At 39.0% G+C, this 15,415-nt stretch overlaps 1 protein-coding gene across 8 annotated transcripts in view; it reads right to left on the bottom strand.

Moving 5' to 3' along the window:
- Nucleotides 1–15,415, bottom strand: part of LOC119781587 (nck-associated protein 5-like) — a 232,522-nt gene that overhangs the window by 65,369 nt on the left and 151,738 nt on the right. For 7 of the 8 annotated variants that reach the window (XM_038282126.1, XM_038282119.1, XM_038282120.1 and 4 more), the window contains one exon: nucleotides 1,371–1,464. In XM_038282126.1, coding sequence (XP_038138054.1) covers nucleotides 1,371–1,464 — 94 coding nt within the window. Of the gene's footprint in view, nucleotides 1–1,370; nucleotides 1,465–11,935; nucleotides 12,521–15,415 lie in introns of those variants that run through there. The other variant, XM_038282124.1, reaches the window with a different exon arrangement.

Raw genomic sequence — 15,415 nt, 5'->3', positions numbered from 1 at the left:
CCCTGGCTCCCTGAGAAAGACCCTTAACCCAACACTGCTCCCCGGGCGCCTGAGAGGCCCACTGCTCCCCAGGGGGATGGGTTGAATGCAGAGAATTCATTTCGTTGCTCTGTACTTGTGACAGTGGAATGACAATAAAGTTATAACAGAAAACTAAACCTAGAAGACAGCAAGCCAATCTTCTCAACTGAACTCTTATTTATATGTAACTTGGGTTTAATAATGCTTTAGTTACCTGATCATAAGTTACAATCTACTTTAGAAGCCATTGGTAGGTGGTGGCCAATAATAGAAACTGTTATGTGGTAACCTAATTACCCAAAAAAACTCTCCATTATTGCAAAATAACATACAATTGTAATGATTACATGTAGGTAAATACTTTGAAATTATATACCTTAATTTTAGGGTTGTTAGTAAGTTATGTTACCAAGTAATATAGTTTGATTTGCTATGATATTGAAATGTTATTACATTGTAATTGATATACTGTAAAGAAAGCGTAACCATTTTTTTTGGGGGGGGGGTTGACAGCATTTTTTTGTTTGTTTTTTTGTTTCAGTGGGTTGTTAATTGTTTTGGGGTTTTTTTGTTTTAGGATCTGTTATTGCAATTTTTGAAAATGTAAAAATAGATTTAACCCTAGAACTGCATAAACCTTTGTTAACATTATTTATTTCTGTATACCATTTAAAGTGAAAAAAGCTTCACCTACAGCAAGTCCCTGATTTGACTGCTGTGTTGCGACTTCACAGAAAATTTCACCTTGTTTCAACGTCAGAGATCACCGCTCCTCTTATTCAATGTTGTGCTGCTGTTTGGAAACACCTCAGTTCTATCTACAGTAGTAGCACGAAGAAAGAGCGGAGAAGTGAACGCCCTCACCGCGTGTAGTTCATTGCTAGGTTTGCATACGGATACTCTGTAGTTCCACTGCACTAGGACACTGCGCTTGGTCGGAAAGCACCTTAAGGAATGCACTACAGAATCTTGTAGCCACCGGAGCAGAGCTTGTTCCAAAGTCATCTGAGAAGAGTAGCTCTGTCTATTAAAGCAAATGTTTTACATTCACAAATTATCATAATTTTACACATAAAACCCTCTTACTCTTCTGAAATATTTTTGATTTCAGTACATCAAGGAAATAGATGTTGAAAAATATCCTGTCTTTGCTTTAATGCTGAACCTCTGCTGCTATTTCTGCTTATATAACCGATAAGCAGTTAAAGCGTTTGCCCTCTTGGCTCTGTCAGATGTTTTTCATCAACTTGTGACACTCGGAGAAAAACAAAAACAAGCTGTACGAAGTGTGAGATGTGAACTCTGGATTCAGAGGTATTTCTGGCTTCTCTGTGTATAAAACAACAAACCTTATAGGCCTTCATGATGTCCACCGTGTCCACAGCAGTCTGCTCCAGGACGCCGCCCTGATTCTGCAGCAGGGACCGCACTGTCTCTTCCATCCTGCAAGCAGAGCACGTGCAATCAGGGAAAGTCCAGTGAGGAAGATAAGGACAACGTTGCAACGCTTGCTTTAAATGCTGCAATCTTACACAGCACTTGCATAAAAAAAATTAGTGCAGGACAATGACTTAAGCTATTAAAAGTAGCACTCAGACCCCTTTTTATGTCACAAAACTGGAAAGCAAAGTCAGATATGTCCAAAATTATAGTAACACTGTACTAGTCTTATTTTTGGCTTGTTTTCAAGGAAAAGGTGCATAATTACTAATTATAACTAGGGATGCACGATATAATCGGCCCCCTATCGGTATCGGCTTGTATCGGCCTTAAAACTGAATATCGGACATCGGCCACCCCACCGATATTTAACCCAATATTTGATCAGCTTCTGAGTTTCTAAAGTCTAAAAAAAAAAAAAAAAATACTACTACTTCTTCTTCCTCAAAAACGTCTTTTTTACAGACTTAAAAACTTCTAAAGACGAGGGAAAAATATTGATACATTAAAATATCACAATATCTTCATATGCTGATATATTGCCATTTAAAAACACCATATCAATCTCTTTTACTAATGAAATATTGCTATAGGTCATCGTTATGCTACGAAATCCCCCGAAAATTCACGAAATTTTGCCATATTTTTATATGTTGATATATTGACGTGGTATCGATCTATTTTACTAACAAAATCTCACAAGAATTTCCAAATATCACGAGAGTTTGTAACAGAACGATGAAATTTCACAAGATTTTGAAAGTAAAATAGATTGATACCGCGTTTTTAAAAATTAATTTATATCAGCGTATGAAAATATATTTGAGTATATTATTATAGTGTCAGAAATGGATAACAAAACTGCTATTTTCAATGACTACTTATTTTTGTCCAGCTTTAACATCAGTATCGATATCGGTTATCGGCTACATGAGTTTCAAAATATCGGCATATCGGATATCGGCCAAAATCCCAATATCGTGCATCCCTAATTATAACAATAAAAGTAGATGTTGTGTGCTTGGCCAATTTAAGGCAGCGCTAAATGATTTCCACTTGTGTTTCCCCTACTTGATCTTTTGAAAACAGCGCTGTTGTCGGCCTCTAAGCAACAACATCAATTTCAGATGAGTTTTTATTCACAGAGGTTGTTCTGTAAAGTGTCAAAAGCTGATTGTAACTGAGTGAAGAACTGTAGAGTTTTGTGTCATCAGCATAGAAATGGAAGTTTGTATTTGCAAATAAAATGTAACTTATTTTAGTTACATATACAAGTAAAAAAAACATGCCAAGGTAGGAAGGCATCAGCAGCCTTAAACTGCCTCATTATTCTTAAAAGATTGGGCTGCTAAGTCAAGCAGATACATTTATTTATCTATTATCTATTTAGAGACTGATGTGTCAGTGTGTTGGCTAGCACATTTCAGGAATGTGCTAGCTAAAACACTTCCAGGATAGTAGCACATCCGAAATTACCTTTTTAGGGGCCTCATAGTGTAAGTCCCTGGATGTAGTTCTCACCCCTGGCTGTTTACCAACTATGCACCAGAGCAGACTTTTCCGTTCTCGAGATTGACAGCTGTCCCAGAATGCACCGCGGCAGCTTTCAATGGATCACTGACAGAGCTCAGTGTATTAAGTTAAAAGTTCTCTTTTCTGTTGCTGTTGTTCAATAAAAGTATGTTTTAATGTCATTTGAGGCGAGAATATTATACTTTTAAGTGTTACTATATGGCCCATTTACTGATTTTAAGGGTAATTTTAAAAAAAAAGTTCTGATGTGGAGAGGAGTGTGGCGACCAGCGGACCACCGAGGTTAGCCTGGGCTAACCGCAGCCCATCTACAGCAGCCCTCTCTCGGCATATCCGAGTGTGAAGGACCGCTGGCAAGCTTTTTGTTTTATTTGGCAAAATGTTACCACACTGAATGAAAGAAGTAATAATTTATTATTATCTAGAGACTATTAATGTGTTCTACTCAAGAACATAGGCTACTTGGGGAGGACACAAGTCCATACTTGCTTTTATGGGGTGTAATTTTTTCCACTTTCTTTGACTGAAATAAAGATACAAAATCATTTGAATTGAGGTCTAGTAGAAATATTTTTTCACTGTCAGTAATTCACTCCCTCTTGCTCTTCCCACCCGTTGTGTAAGTTTTCAGCCGTCTCAAAACACGAACAACAGGAGGTCAACAGATCAGCAAATCTGACATTTATTCAAAGCTTTCTAAGCTCTCTCATTTATGGGTGCATCTTTTATGACTTTTCACATTATATATATGTAATCTTTGTACAATGAGTTATTGTTTTGCTGCTGTTTTGAATCATTTAAGAGCTATGTACTGGCTTCTACAGTGGGATTGCTGATTGAAATGGATCTCTGTTTCCCTCAGTTGGGATTTTCACGTCTCTTTTGTACTGAACTTCAACTCCTGAGCTCCTGAGAACATGCTCAACTTCACTCTCTGTATCATCCATTTATTTCTTCTTTTTTTTTTTTTTTTGGTGCAAGTCCCCCACATATGTGGCGGCTGATGGCTTCAAATTAAGGGCAATCACAGCGGTAAACGTGAAGTGGGTAACCTTGAGCTTCAAGGCGTGATCAGCTCAAAAACAATCTGCTGCTAACACTGCGGACTGCATGCAAAACAGATGTAGGGTTCAGCTGCCATTCAGCTCCCAAACCTCCATATTATCAGTTAATCTCTCGGCCTATTTAAACAGGAAAAACGAGATGACTCTTTTCTATTGTAGAAGGAACCTCTTGACCAAATTGGAAGCGGTCTGAAGAAGTCCTTGTGGTTATTTCCTAATTATTAAATAAAAAAAGGCATGGAGAAGGCTAATGATTTAGGTACTTTGTCAACAATGTAAACACAAAGGGAAATGAATAAAGCCCCAAAATGTGAAATTCATGGCCAGATGTTTGAACAGATTTTTTTTCCTTCATCTATGGCAAAACATGCTAAAAAAAATCAAATAAAACCCTAAAATCATATATTAAGATTTTTTTAGGCTTATATTTTCAGTTAAGATTAAAGTTCTACCTAAAAATGAAAAGGACAAAGTTTTAAATATAAATATGCGATGTCTTTGGTAGAAAATTGAAAATTTCAGCAAATTGAACCAGCGTAAAAAATGACAATAGAGACAAAAGAGTAAAAACAAAAAAACACATTATCCTGTTTAGTACAATATATATTACATAATACAATAATAACATTTTATGTAACCATATATTAAAATTATACTAACATTAAGCTAACCTTTGAGAACAATTGTTTAAGAAAATACTGAGGTTTATAAGGACCCCTGATCATGGACGAAATTTTGAATTCAGACGTGGGGGCCTCTTAGGGGCCCCGCCACTGACACCTGTTAGTTGTCAGTTAACACCTACAGAATTGGACAAGCAGTAGCGACCAGTTGGCTTAGCATAGATTAAGAAAAATATTTATTTAATAAACTAGAGAGAAAAAAATCTATAGAAGAGAAACTACTGCTGAAATGTATCAGAGTAATATGTAAATATAAAGAAAAATATAGTGTTTACATTAGCTCAGTTGGTTTACTTGGTTGAAAACCAAGATGTATTTAGCTTTACTTTAGATAAAATAAAACTACCAACATCTAGGGACAACAAGTAATTATAAATTCAGTTTCCAGGTTTAAAATGTTAGCTTATAGTTATAAAAAAACAACTTGAGGAACTATCGGCCATTGGTTAGCTTACTTTAGAAAACGCTATGAATGCAAACAACCAGCAGCTATACACAGTATAGCTAAGCTTTGTATTAAAACAAAAAATACCATAAAAACTTCAAAAATATAGCTTAGTCAAAGAATAAGTTCAAATAGTAACAAAAAGTGTTAGCAAAATCTACATTAATTAAAATTGTATTGTAAATTAGATTAAAAATGTTAACAAAGCGTCATACTGCTTTGCTAACCACCATTGACTATTTAGCTTAGATTTATTACTATATTTTAAAAGCCACAGGCAGTTAAAGTGTTGAAAACTCAAGCTTGGTCAAAAAGTGAACAATTTTCTTTTTGATTGTTTTAAAATATACCTATTAATATGTAAATGAATCAAATATATGTAGATTTTGTGACATGGCTAACATTTGTCATCCAATTAGCCCAGCTTAAGAAGAAAACTAAGAACACATACTGTATGGGCAGGTTGGATGAATCATGAGTATATATAGTTGTAGGCAGTATGGTAATGTATTTGTTTAGCACTTTATTAAGTCGCTTTATCAAGTTCTTTACACTACATTCTGTCATTCATGCGCATACAGGGCTCGATGTTAACCATCGCCCGATCTCCCGGGGCAAGTAGTTTTTATTGTTGGGAGAGTACAAATTTGCAATCATTGCATTTGCCAGCTGGGCAAGTGCAATGATCGCAAAAAAAATTATTTATCACTCAAAATTACTTTAAAATCACCAACATTCAATTAAAACGACCCAGAAGTGTCGCTGGCGCCATTTTTGGTGTTTTGTACACATTCTTGCGTGATTTGAAAAAGCCGGGTGCTTTTCCGCCAGATGGCGTGATTTTTGTCCACCTAGCAGTCATTTTGATGTAGTCTTCCGTCTTCTGTACAGTGATGCAGGTCATACATTAAAAAATTTTCATTACATTTTTTTTCTCTTAGACATTGGAGAGGCGCATGTAAATGTTATAGATATAAGCATGTTAAATTGGTGACCTGTTATGTTATTATTATTGTCTTCTTGCTGCATTTATTTTGTCAGGGAAAACTAATCCTGAGTCAGTTAAAAGTCAGGGAATTCTGAAATTATGTAAGACTGTAGAAACCCTGTATAAAATACGGTGGCTGAGAAGTGCAAAACACATTTACAATTCAAAAACACATTAACAAATAAAAAACAAAATAACATTTGAAGAAACAAAATTATATTTTGTGAAACAAATGTATTTTTGAAAAAAAAGTTTAAATTTTAAAAAACAAATTTACATTTTAGCAAACAAATTTACATTAACAAATAAACAAAATAACATTTGAAGAAACAAAATTATATTTTATGAAACAAATGTATTTTTGAAAAAAAAAGTTTAAATTTTTAAAAACACATTTACAATTCAAAAACACATTAACAAATAAAAAACAAAATAACATTTGAAGAAACAAAGTTATATTTTATGAAACAATTTATTTTTTGAAAAAAAAAGTTAAAATTTTTAAAAACACATTTACATTTAAGGGAACAAATTCACATTTTAAATAAGTTAGATTTTAGGTGAGAGAAAGTTTCATTTTAGAGAAAAAAAATACATTATAGGGAAACAAATTTACATCTAAAAAAAAATTGACCGTTCGGAAACACTTGTACAAGTGCAAAGACAAAACTGCAAGTGGCAAAACACATTTACATAGCCAAAAACAAATTAACAGAAGACGGCTACACGGAAAGGGAATGTCCCAGTGGCCGGATGTGACGTCACGATTACCCTGACTCGTAGTACAAACAGCTCAATCTGTAGTCCTCCTGCTTCACGTGAAAAGTCAGCGGCGATTTTAGATGGAAAGAATTGCACTGAAGCTGTTTTTCTTAAGTTTACGCTAACCGAACAATGTTTTCAGCCAATTCACACCATTTTGTTCTTCGTGCTGACGGTCTCTGGAACTTTTACGGGACACGGACCAGGTGGCAGGACCAAGCAGCAGGGCCGGGCGTATTACTGGCCGGAGCCACTATTATTTTGTCATGTAGTTTTTTAATAACTTTTCTTTGGTATTTAATTATTTTTTGGGTATTTTTCCTGCCGTTTTTCGGCAAATGCCTTATTTATAGTACTTCTAACTAGATTGTTTTATATATATATATATATATATATATATATATATATATATATATATATATATATATATATATATATATAGGCTATATATTGTGATGTTATCGCTTAATAACCTGTATTAAAATGTATTCTTTATGGGTTTCTTTTTATTGCGATGTTATTGCTTAATAAACTGCATTAAAACTTTTATAATGTCACATTTACTTGATGGAACGGAGTACTTTATCTTCGAATAAGTGGCCTCGGCCGGCAGCAGCCACCATCGGCCTCTCCGATGGCAAGCTCTGCCGGCAGCGGCCACCATCGGCCTCTCCGATGGCAGGCTCTGCCGGCAGCGGCCACCATCGGCCTCTCCGATGGCAAGCTCTGCCGGCAGCGGCCACCATCGGCCTCTCCGATGGCAGGCTCTGCCGGCAGCGGCCACCATCGGCCTCTCCGATGGCAGGCTCTGCCGGCAGCGGCCACCATCGGCCTCTCCGATGGCAGGCTCTGCCGGCAGCGGCCACCATCGGCCTCTCCGATGGCAAGCTCTGCCGGCAGCGGCCACCATCGGCCTCTCCGATGGCAGGCTCTGCCGGCAGCGGCCACCATCGGCCTCTCCGATGGCAGGCTCTGCCGGCAGCGGCCACCATCGGCCTCTCCGATGGCAGGCTCTGCCGGCAGCGGCCACCATCGGCCTCTCCGATGGCAAGCTCTGCCGGCAGCGGCCACCATCGGCCTCTCCGATGGCAGGCTCTGCCGGCAGCGGCCACCATCGGCCTCTCCGATGGCAGGCTCTGCCGGCAGCGGCCACCATCGGCCTCTCCGATGGCAGGCTCTGCCGGCAGCGGCCACCATCGGCCTCTCCGATGGCAGGCTCTGCCGGCAGCGGGCAACAACGGCCACTCCGATGGCAGGCTCTGCCGCAGCCACTGCCACGAATTGAGCTCGGCCCTGCTGCTTGGTCCTGCCACCTTGTACCGTGTCCCGTAAAAGTTCCAGAGACCGTCCGCACGAAGAACAAAATGGTGTGAATTGGCTGAAAACATTGTTCGGTTAGCATAAACTTAAGAAAAACAGCTTCAGTGCAATTCTTTCCATCTAAAATCGCCGCTGACTTTTCACGTGAAGCAGGAGGACTACAGATTGAGCTGTTTGTACTACAAGTCAGGGTAATCGTGACGTCACATCCGGCCACTGGGACATTCCCTTTCCGTGTAGCCGTCTTCTGTTAATTTGTTTTTGGCTATGTAAATGTGTTTTGCCACTTGCAGTTTTGTCTTTGCACTTGTACAAGTGTTTCCGAACGGTCAATTTTTTTTTAGATGTAAATTTGTTTCCCTATAATGTATTTTTTTTTCTCTAAAATGAAACTTTCTCTCACCTAAAATCTAACTTATTTAAAATGTGAATTTGTTTGCTAAAATGTAAATGTGTTTTTAAAAATGTAAACTTTTTTTTCAAAAATACATTTGTTTCACAAAATATAATTTTGTTTCTTCAAATGTTATTTTGTTTTTTATTTGTTAATGTGTTTTTGAATTGTAAATGTGTTTTGCACTTCTCAGCCACCGTAATAAAATAACTGTATAATGATTCTCTAGAAAAGTCACATTATATTAATAGTATTATCTTGTATAAATATACCGTGACTCTAAAATAAAAGTTATTCATTTGTGACTGTTTTTTTTTTTTTAACATTACAATTTATATTTTTCCAAGCACACAACAGTTTAAAGCAAAGTTTGAAAAGAATGTGCAGGAAGGATTGAAAAGCATGTTAACACAGTAATGTAGGCTTGAATTCATTATCTGACACATGCATATACACACCAGGAACCTGTATACTTAGAAAATACTGAATCACAAAAAACATTTAAAAAACAAACATGTTTCATTGATATATACAAAAATGAATATTAGGAACTATATTTATCAAACATTATACTGGGCAAGTAAAAATTGTTTCTGGGCAAATGAAATGTGAAAGTCACTTGCCCGTTTGGGCAAGTGGTAAAAATCCTTAACGTCAACCCCTGGCATATTTATACGTAAGCTACGTTGTAACCACGGCTGCCCTGGGGCACACTGACAGATGCCTCTGACCTCCCATCACAAGGAAATGCAGGTATGGTAACTTGTCCACAGAGTGGGGTTTCAGTCAGATGTGGGTATTTTATGACTTTTATTTAAAATAAAAGAGAGAACTTTCAGTATACTCACCCTCAATATATAACAAAATGAATCAAATTCAGTGTTGGACAGAGGATGTGTATTAGTGGGTGAAATGAGCGGGCATTACGTAGCTATATGCCAACCATCTGTCCAAGCTGAGCCATAAAGCCGGCTGTAATCAGGCCTCTGGTTGCCGACTGAACCGTCAAAGAGCCAGCCATGCAGAGCTTATTCCAACTTTAAATACTGGCCTTAATCATGGCAACATATAGAGCAACGTAGACCTAGACATATATAGCTTTCAAAGCCTAAGACGTTGACCGCAGGTCAAGGATTTGTGTACAGGCCTGATCAGTATGGAGAGAAGTATTTTGACTGAGGGCATAGAAGAAGGAAGGAGACCACCCACAGATGGATCTATAGCCTGTACCTGCAGCTGCAATGCAAAGGTCACAAAGATTCCTCTCCGGATACCACTTTTCCTTCTCTTCTGTCTTAATATTACCTACTGGTTAACCTGCTGCAACAGTTACTTTCTCAGCGTTAATTTTCTACAACGCTTAATATTTGTGTTAAATCTGATTTGCTGAAATTAAGGGAGAAATCGCCAATAGGGAGTAACGTGAGCAAGGTGCATGATTAATGTGTGAAACAGGGCTGCTAAAATGAAACTGAGATTATTGGAAATATCATTAAGCCAGCCAACAGATGGAGTCAGAGTGAGTCTAACGCTGCACGAATGAAAGCACCTCACACACCAGAGAGGCGTTGAATGGCAAATTAAGAGAGTGAAAATGAGTGACAAACTTTCTTCTGTGACCTTCAGGGTATTAAGAGGCAGAGCGAAGGGGAAAACTATTTGATGCCTTGGACAGACCACTTCCAAACGTCGACCAGAAAATGGTCTGGATGATCTCCTGTTTTAAAAGTCTGTGGCGTTCCTGCACACCTTAAAAGAGCCCTTGTTTTCTTAACAACCCACTTCGGTTTTGATGGCGCCCTTCAAAGGTCCCCTTCACCAAAGGCACAGAAGGGCCACATCTCGGTGGACCAGAATATGTCCATTCAATGGCCAGGAGAGATTATATGAGGAGACTTTGAAGTTCAGTTGTGACTCACTTTGCTTTCTTTTTCCTTTTCCTCTAGTAAAACAAACCCCCTTTGAAGTTTAAAGGTACAAACTCACATCATATACCTAAACAAAAACATTTAATCATGCTAATATTAGATTATATACACCACATATCCCGTCTGAACGTGTTTAGGTAATCCTATGAGCGTTGTCCGATTCTTCTCTCTTGGAATCAAATATATTTTTGCGTTTTTTTCACGCTGGATCTTGGATTTTTCTTCATTATTTCCTCACTTAGTTACAGGCGGTAACTGGCTAAGGCAAAGCCGAAAGCCAGTTATTAACAATGGACCCCACTTTCATTGTAAATAGACACGAAGGGCTTTATTCGCTAACAGGTTGAGCAAAAACAAAGTGTCACCAGCAGAACGTGGTAATCTTGAAGAATATCTCTATACAACCAGTGAGTTTGTAGTACTAAAATGTTAAAAAAAACATGACTACGCACCTATGAATCAAACCAAAAGGTTGGATTTTTCCGGATAAAACCAGTGTCATTTAGGCAATAGTCTGAAAGGATCAAATCTTTACAAGATTTTGAAGCTATATCAATCTAACCAGTGGTGGACGTCATATTTAGTCAACATCACTTTGTCAGCAAAGTTAACAGTACAGCTTATAGCATACAAGCTATTTTGTTTCGTCCCTTGATGAAAACCCACCCAAAAGAAACTTTCCTGGTTTAAAGTTGGACCTGAAACGAGTAAATACTGCAAATTTAAGCGAATCTGCATGTATGCATGTTAAAATGTGATGTCTAGTCATCGTGAAACGCCAAAAAAACTATTCCGGTTTGTCTTCCGAAAGCAGTAAATCTGTTTAAGTGCCGAACTGGACGAGCTCCCAGCAAAGCGTCCCGTAGAATCGACTCTGTAATTTGTCATTACTGTAAAATCCAGCTCCTTTTTAACCTTATTTACATGGATGACACTGTGTGGTAAATGCTTATGATGGATGGGAAATAATTCTTGGATGACATGAGCATTACTTAGCGTTAAAACAGAGTCTTTCTCAGCGTGGAAGGATGATTTATCACAAAGGATTATTGAGTGCATCACTGAGAGAAGAGGAGAGTAAAAGAGGACGAAGGACAGCGCCTGTTAAGGTAAAAGCCAATTCTCACTCTTTTGACCTCTGAGCCACTTGGGCTGAATTTCAAAACGTCCGTCAGCAGTTCAGGAAATGCAATTAAGGGTGCAATCAATTTTTTAAGCCACAAGGGTTATGGTGATCTTTAAAGAAAGGCTTGATTGAAGGTGAACACAAATGTGAAACAAACAGAGTTTGGTGTGGTTAAACATTTGGGGGAAATCCTGCTAAAGAAGTACATGAACAAAAATGGGTCAGACTTACCCCATTTTGGCTTTCTCTCCACTTTTAACTCCTCCATTCCTTTTGAAGAAAGCCAGGAGCGCTGCACAGACATCCCTGAGCTCCATACGCACAGCCTGACACTCTTCTCTCACCATGACCTAATCCCTGCTGCTGAAATGTGGGTTTCCTGGTAAACAAATAGGCCAATGTAGTCATCATATAAGCCTGACTGCTTTCCGCTCAATCGACAGCAGGGCCAGGTTGGAGAGTCCGATCCCCTGCTCTCATTTTCTATTCGCTGCGTTTCTGGCATGTCATTATCTGACGGCAAGTCTGTGCAGTGCCGGGACAGTGTTCTAGCAGGCAAGGACTTTCCCATATGTCCCATGTTAAGCCCTCTTTTAAGGAAAGGAGCCCCCCCTCCGCTAGGAGCTGAGGAAGCCTGTAGATTCTTGCATGGATGAGGGATAACTCAGGATGGGGATATCCCCCCCCTTGTTTAGTCAGCCGGAGTGTGTCCGTGCATAGGCATGTGTGTCCTCCTCACTGGTGATTAAAGAGACTTTGGCTTTGAGGAAATCAACACTTTCTGTGCAAGGAAAGCCAAGATAGATTGCAGGTCTTTGTAGGCCAAGGCTTGTTTTGTTTGTTTTTTTTCTTTTCCAAATAAGCAACCTTTAGATGCATTCTTCTTTTCTATGGGTTTTGTATTTGCAGTACTTGGCAAAAGTATTTGTGCATGTCTGGGAAATCGTTTTGAGGAGAGCAGCCCCTATTTGTCCTGGAAATGAGTGCCATCACCGTCCTACATGGTACTCTCCAAGAAGCACCTACCTAGACCGCACTGGTTCTGCCAGGTACCAGGTGTGCCCACTTTCTCCAATGTGAGGCAGAGCAGAAGCAGCTCCAATTAGCGGTCTCTTCAACATCTTTTTTTGGATTTTCCTTGGATGCTTCCCTCGGCAGTGTTGTGCATGAACAGCGTTCACTGAATGCATTCGTATCTTTAGTGAACGGTGAACTGAACCGATCTGTTTTGAAATAATTAACCTGAATGAGAGCGACATTCACGCTGAGATTAATGAGCAACACACACAGAGCTCATGTTCAGTTGATAACGGCATGTTTCATTGGATAACGTCAGCTTATTAGGGCAAACAGCATGATAGCCCAACATGTCTACCGCTAGTACTAGTCTGTGTGATTCAGACTCATCTACTGGTATTTCTAATGCCAGTTTTGCTGAGCGCTTGGACGAGTTTTATGAACTAACAAATGAAGCTTTTTGTGCAAACTGTGCCCACCAGGACTCAACAAAAATGTTTGTAAATAGGCAATGTCAACTTTAAATTTAAAGGGACACATCGAGTTAAAGCATTCAAGCTGCTATTGAATGACGAAAACATTAGAGATCTTTTTTTGATCCAGATCTTTTCAGCCAACCTAAATGTACCTGTATGTTTCTGAATTTCTGTGTAATTTGGCTAAAGAAAGGCTTCATTGCACATACAGCATACCATCACTGCAGTAACTATTTTCCATGTCTTTCTATTAGGGGTGGAACAGTTCCCAAAATCCACGGTTCGGTTCAGTTCAAGGTTTCGTGGTCACGGTTTTCAGTTCGGTTTAGTATATGTTGATTGTTAGCCTGACATGTTTGTTGTGCTGCTGTTAGCATAAACAAAACGTGTTGCACAATGCTAGCACACTGTTGCACTTTTATCCACAACTTTCTTTCCCCCGTCATCGTAGGTCACTCTAAATGCAAAGTGGTCCCATACAGCAGACCTATAAAGTGCTGCTGGCGCGTCTTCCAACTCCTGTTCTTTCCAACTCGCCATACCCACACAATTCTCCACAACAACTGATTTTTTTCTGCTACACCCGGCTACGCTGCTTCGCTTCTTCTTCTTGTTTACTACTGCTGGTTGGCTTTGGTCGCAGTACCGCCACCTTCTGCTCTGGAGTGTACACGTTTCGCCTATGTGAAAAAGGAGCAGCGCATGAACCGAACGCAACACACGCAAATCGAACAGAGAGAGTCGAACCAAACGGTTCGGACGGTTTTCATAAACCGTTCCATCCCTACTTTCTATATATTACGATCACAGATTCAAAAGTTGAAATATTAGGTTTTTTGTGTAGGATTGTGGCTCAATTTACCAAATAAACTTGAACTAGTTCATTTATATGTTTGTGGTTCATTTTCATAAAATTGAACAATGAATGTGAGCAAGTTCATTTTCATCTGTGCCAAATTAACTTTGAGCCTTTTCTTTTTAATTATTAACTGGCACAACATTGTTCCTCTGTAGGAGTTCCACAGGGAGGAGAACCAGGGAAGGGCACTTTGGCCTTACCCCGGCGGAGCTGGAGGAGGCGTCTGAGCAGAGGGAAGTCTGTGAGTCTCTACTGAGACTCCTACCCTTGCACCTCCCTGGTTCTTAATCAAGAAAAAAACGATGAGTACAAGTACTTTACTAGTCGTCGATTTGCTCTTCCAGTAATTTCAGTAGGCTGGCATTTTTGGCGAAGTTAAATGCTGTTCCTTTATTTTATTTTACCAACCTTTTTTATTGTCTGTTATTGAATTTCTTTAGATATGCCTGAGGTGCTTCTTTTTGAGATTATTTAGCCAAATCATCTTGTTAGACATGCTGTATTTAATTGATCTCTTGTTCCCACGTGTCTGGAAGAAATCAATTTTAAAAGCATAATACTTCCCAAAAATATGGAAAAGGACACTTACTTCAAATGTTTATACTTGGGTTGGTTCGGATAGCTTTTCGGACAAAATAATCTCCTATTTAGATTTAGTGTTATCAGCTGGAACAGGTCAGTTTGACAAGAAAATTGTAAAAACAGAAAAAATTAAGAAAGGTTTTAGTCCTTTTTTTTTGCAGCATGTCTAAATCATTGCTTGGCAACTACTATACTGATTTTTTATTCTGGAATCAGTCATTAATTATTTATTTATAACCAAGAACTTGCTTCTTTCTTCAGTTTTTTTTTTCTTTTGCACATGAATTCCTCAAGGAAGCCTGAATTTGCTTTACTTTCCAGTCTCTGTCCGAGTCTCGGGTTAAACAAAACCCCCCTAATCAGATTTGACAGCCTTAACAATTGCAATCTGCTAAAGCAGGGGAAGCGATATGGAGAACAATCACCCCAGTTGTGCGGCCGAATCGAGGCCAATCGGGCCGACCTCGCGTGACTGCTTCATCGACTGCAGAAATCTTCTTACACCAACTCAACAAACTGTCCACTTCAGCAAATAAATATTCCATTCTCCTTTAACTCCCTTCCGGCAAATCACTTATGAACGCCCACCGGCTGATTGCCTAGCTTAACCCAATGCTAAGCCACTCTTATCCTCTTAGGACTGTTTTGCAGCAAAACATGTAGGAGACCCTTGCTTAGACGTGACCTAAATCAATGAGAGGAACAAACTCAGCGGGGGCTGAACTGGAGGTATTCGGTGAAAGGTTTCCTTCATTTCAGAGCTGTAAAAGTCATGCG

Source organism: Cyprinodon tularosa, unplaced genomic scaffold (genome assembly GCF_016077235.1).
Source record: "Cyprinodon tularosa strain WSP-4 unplaced genomic scaffold, ASM1607723v1 ctg18, whole genome shotgun sequence".
Taxonomy (NCBI): domain Eukaryota; kingdom Metazoa; phylum Chordata; class Actinopteri; order Cyprinodontiformes; family Cyprinodontidae; genus Cyprinodon; species Cyprinodon tularosa.
The sequence above is the reverse complement of the archived record's forward strand: the minus strand, read 5'-3'. Positions and strand labels throughout refer to the sequence as shown.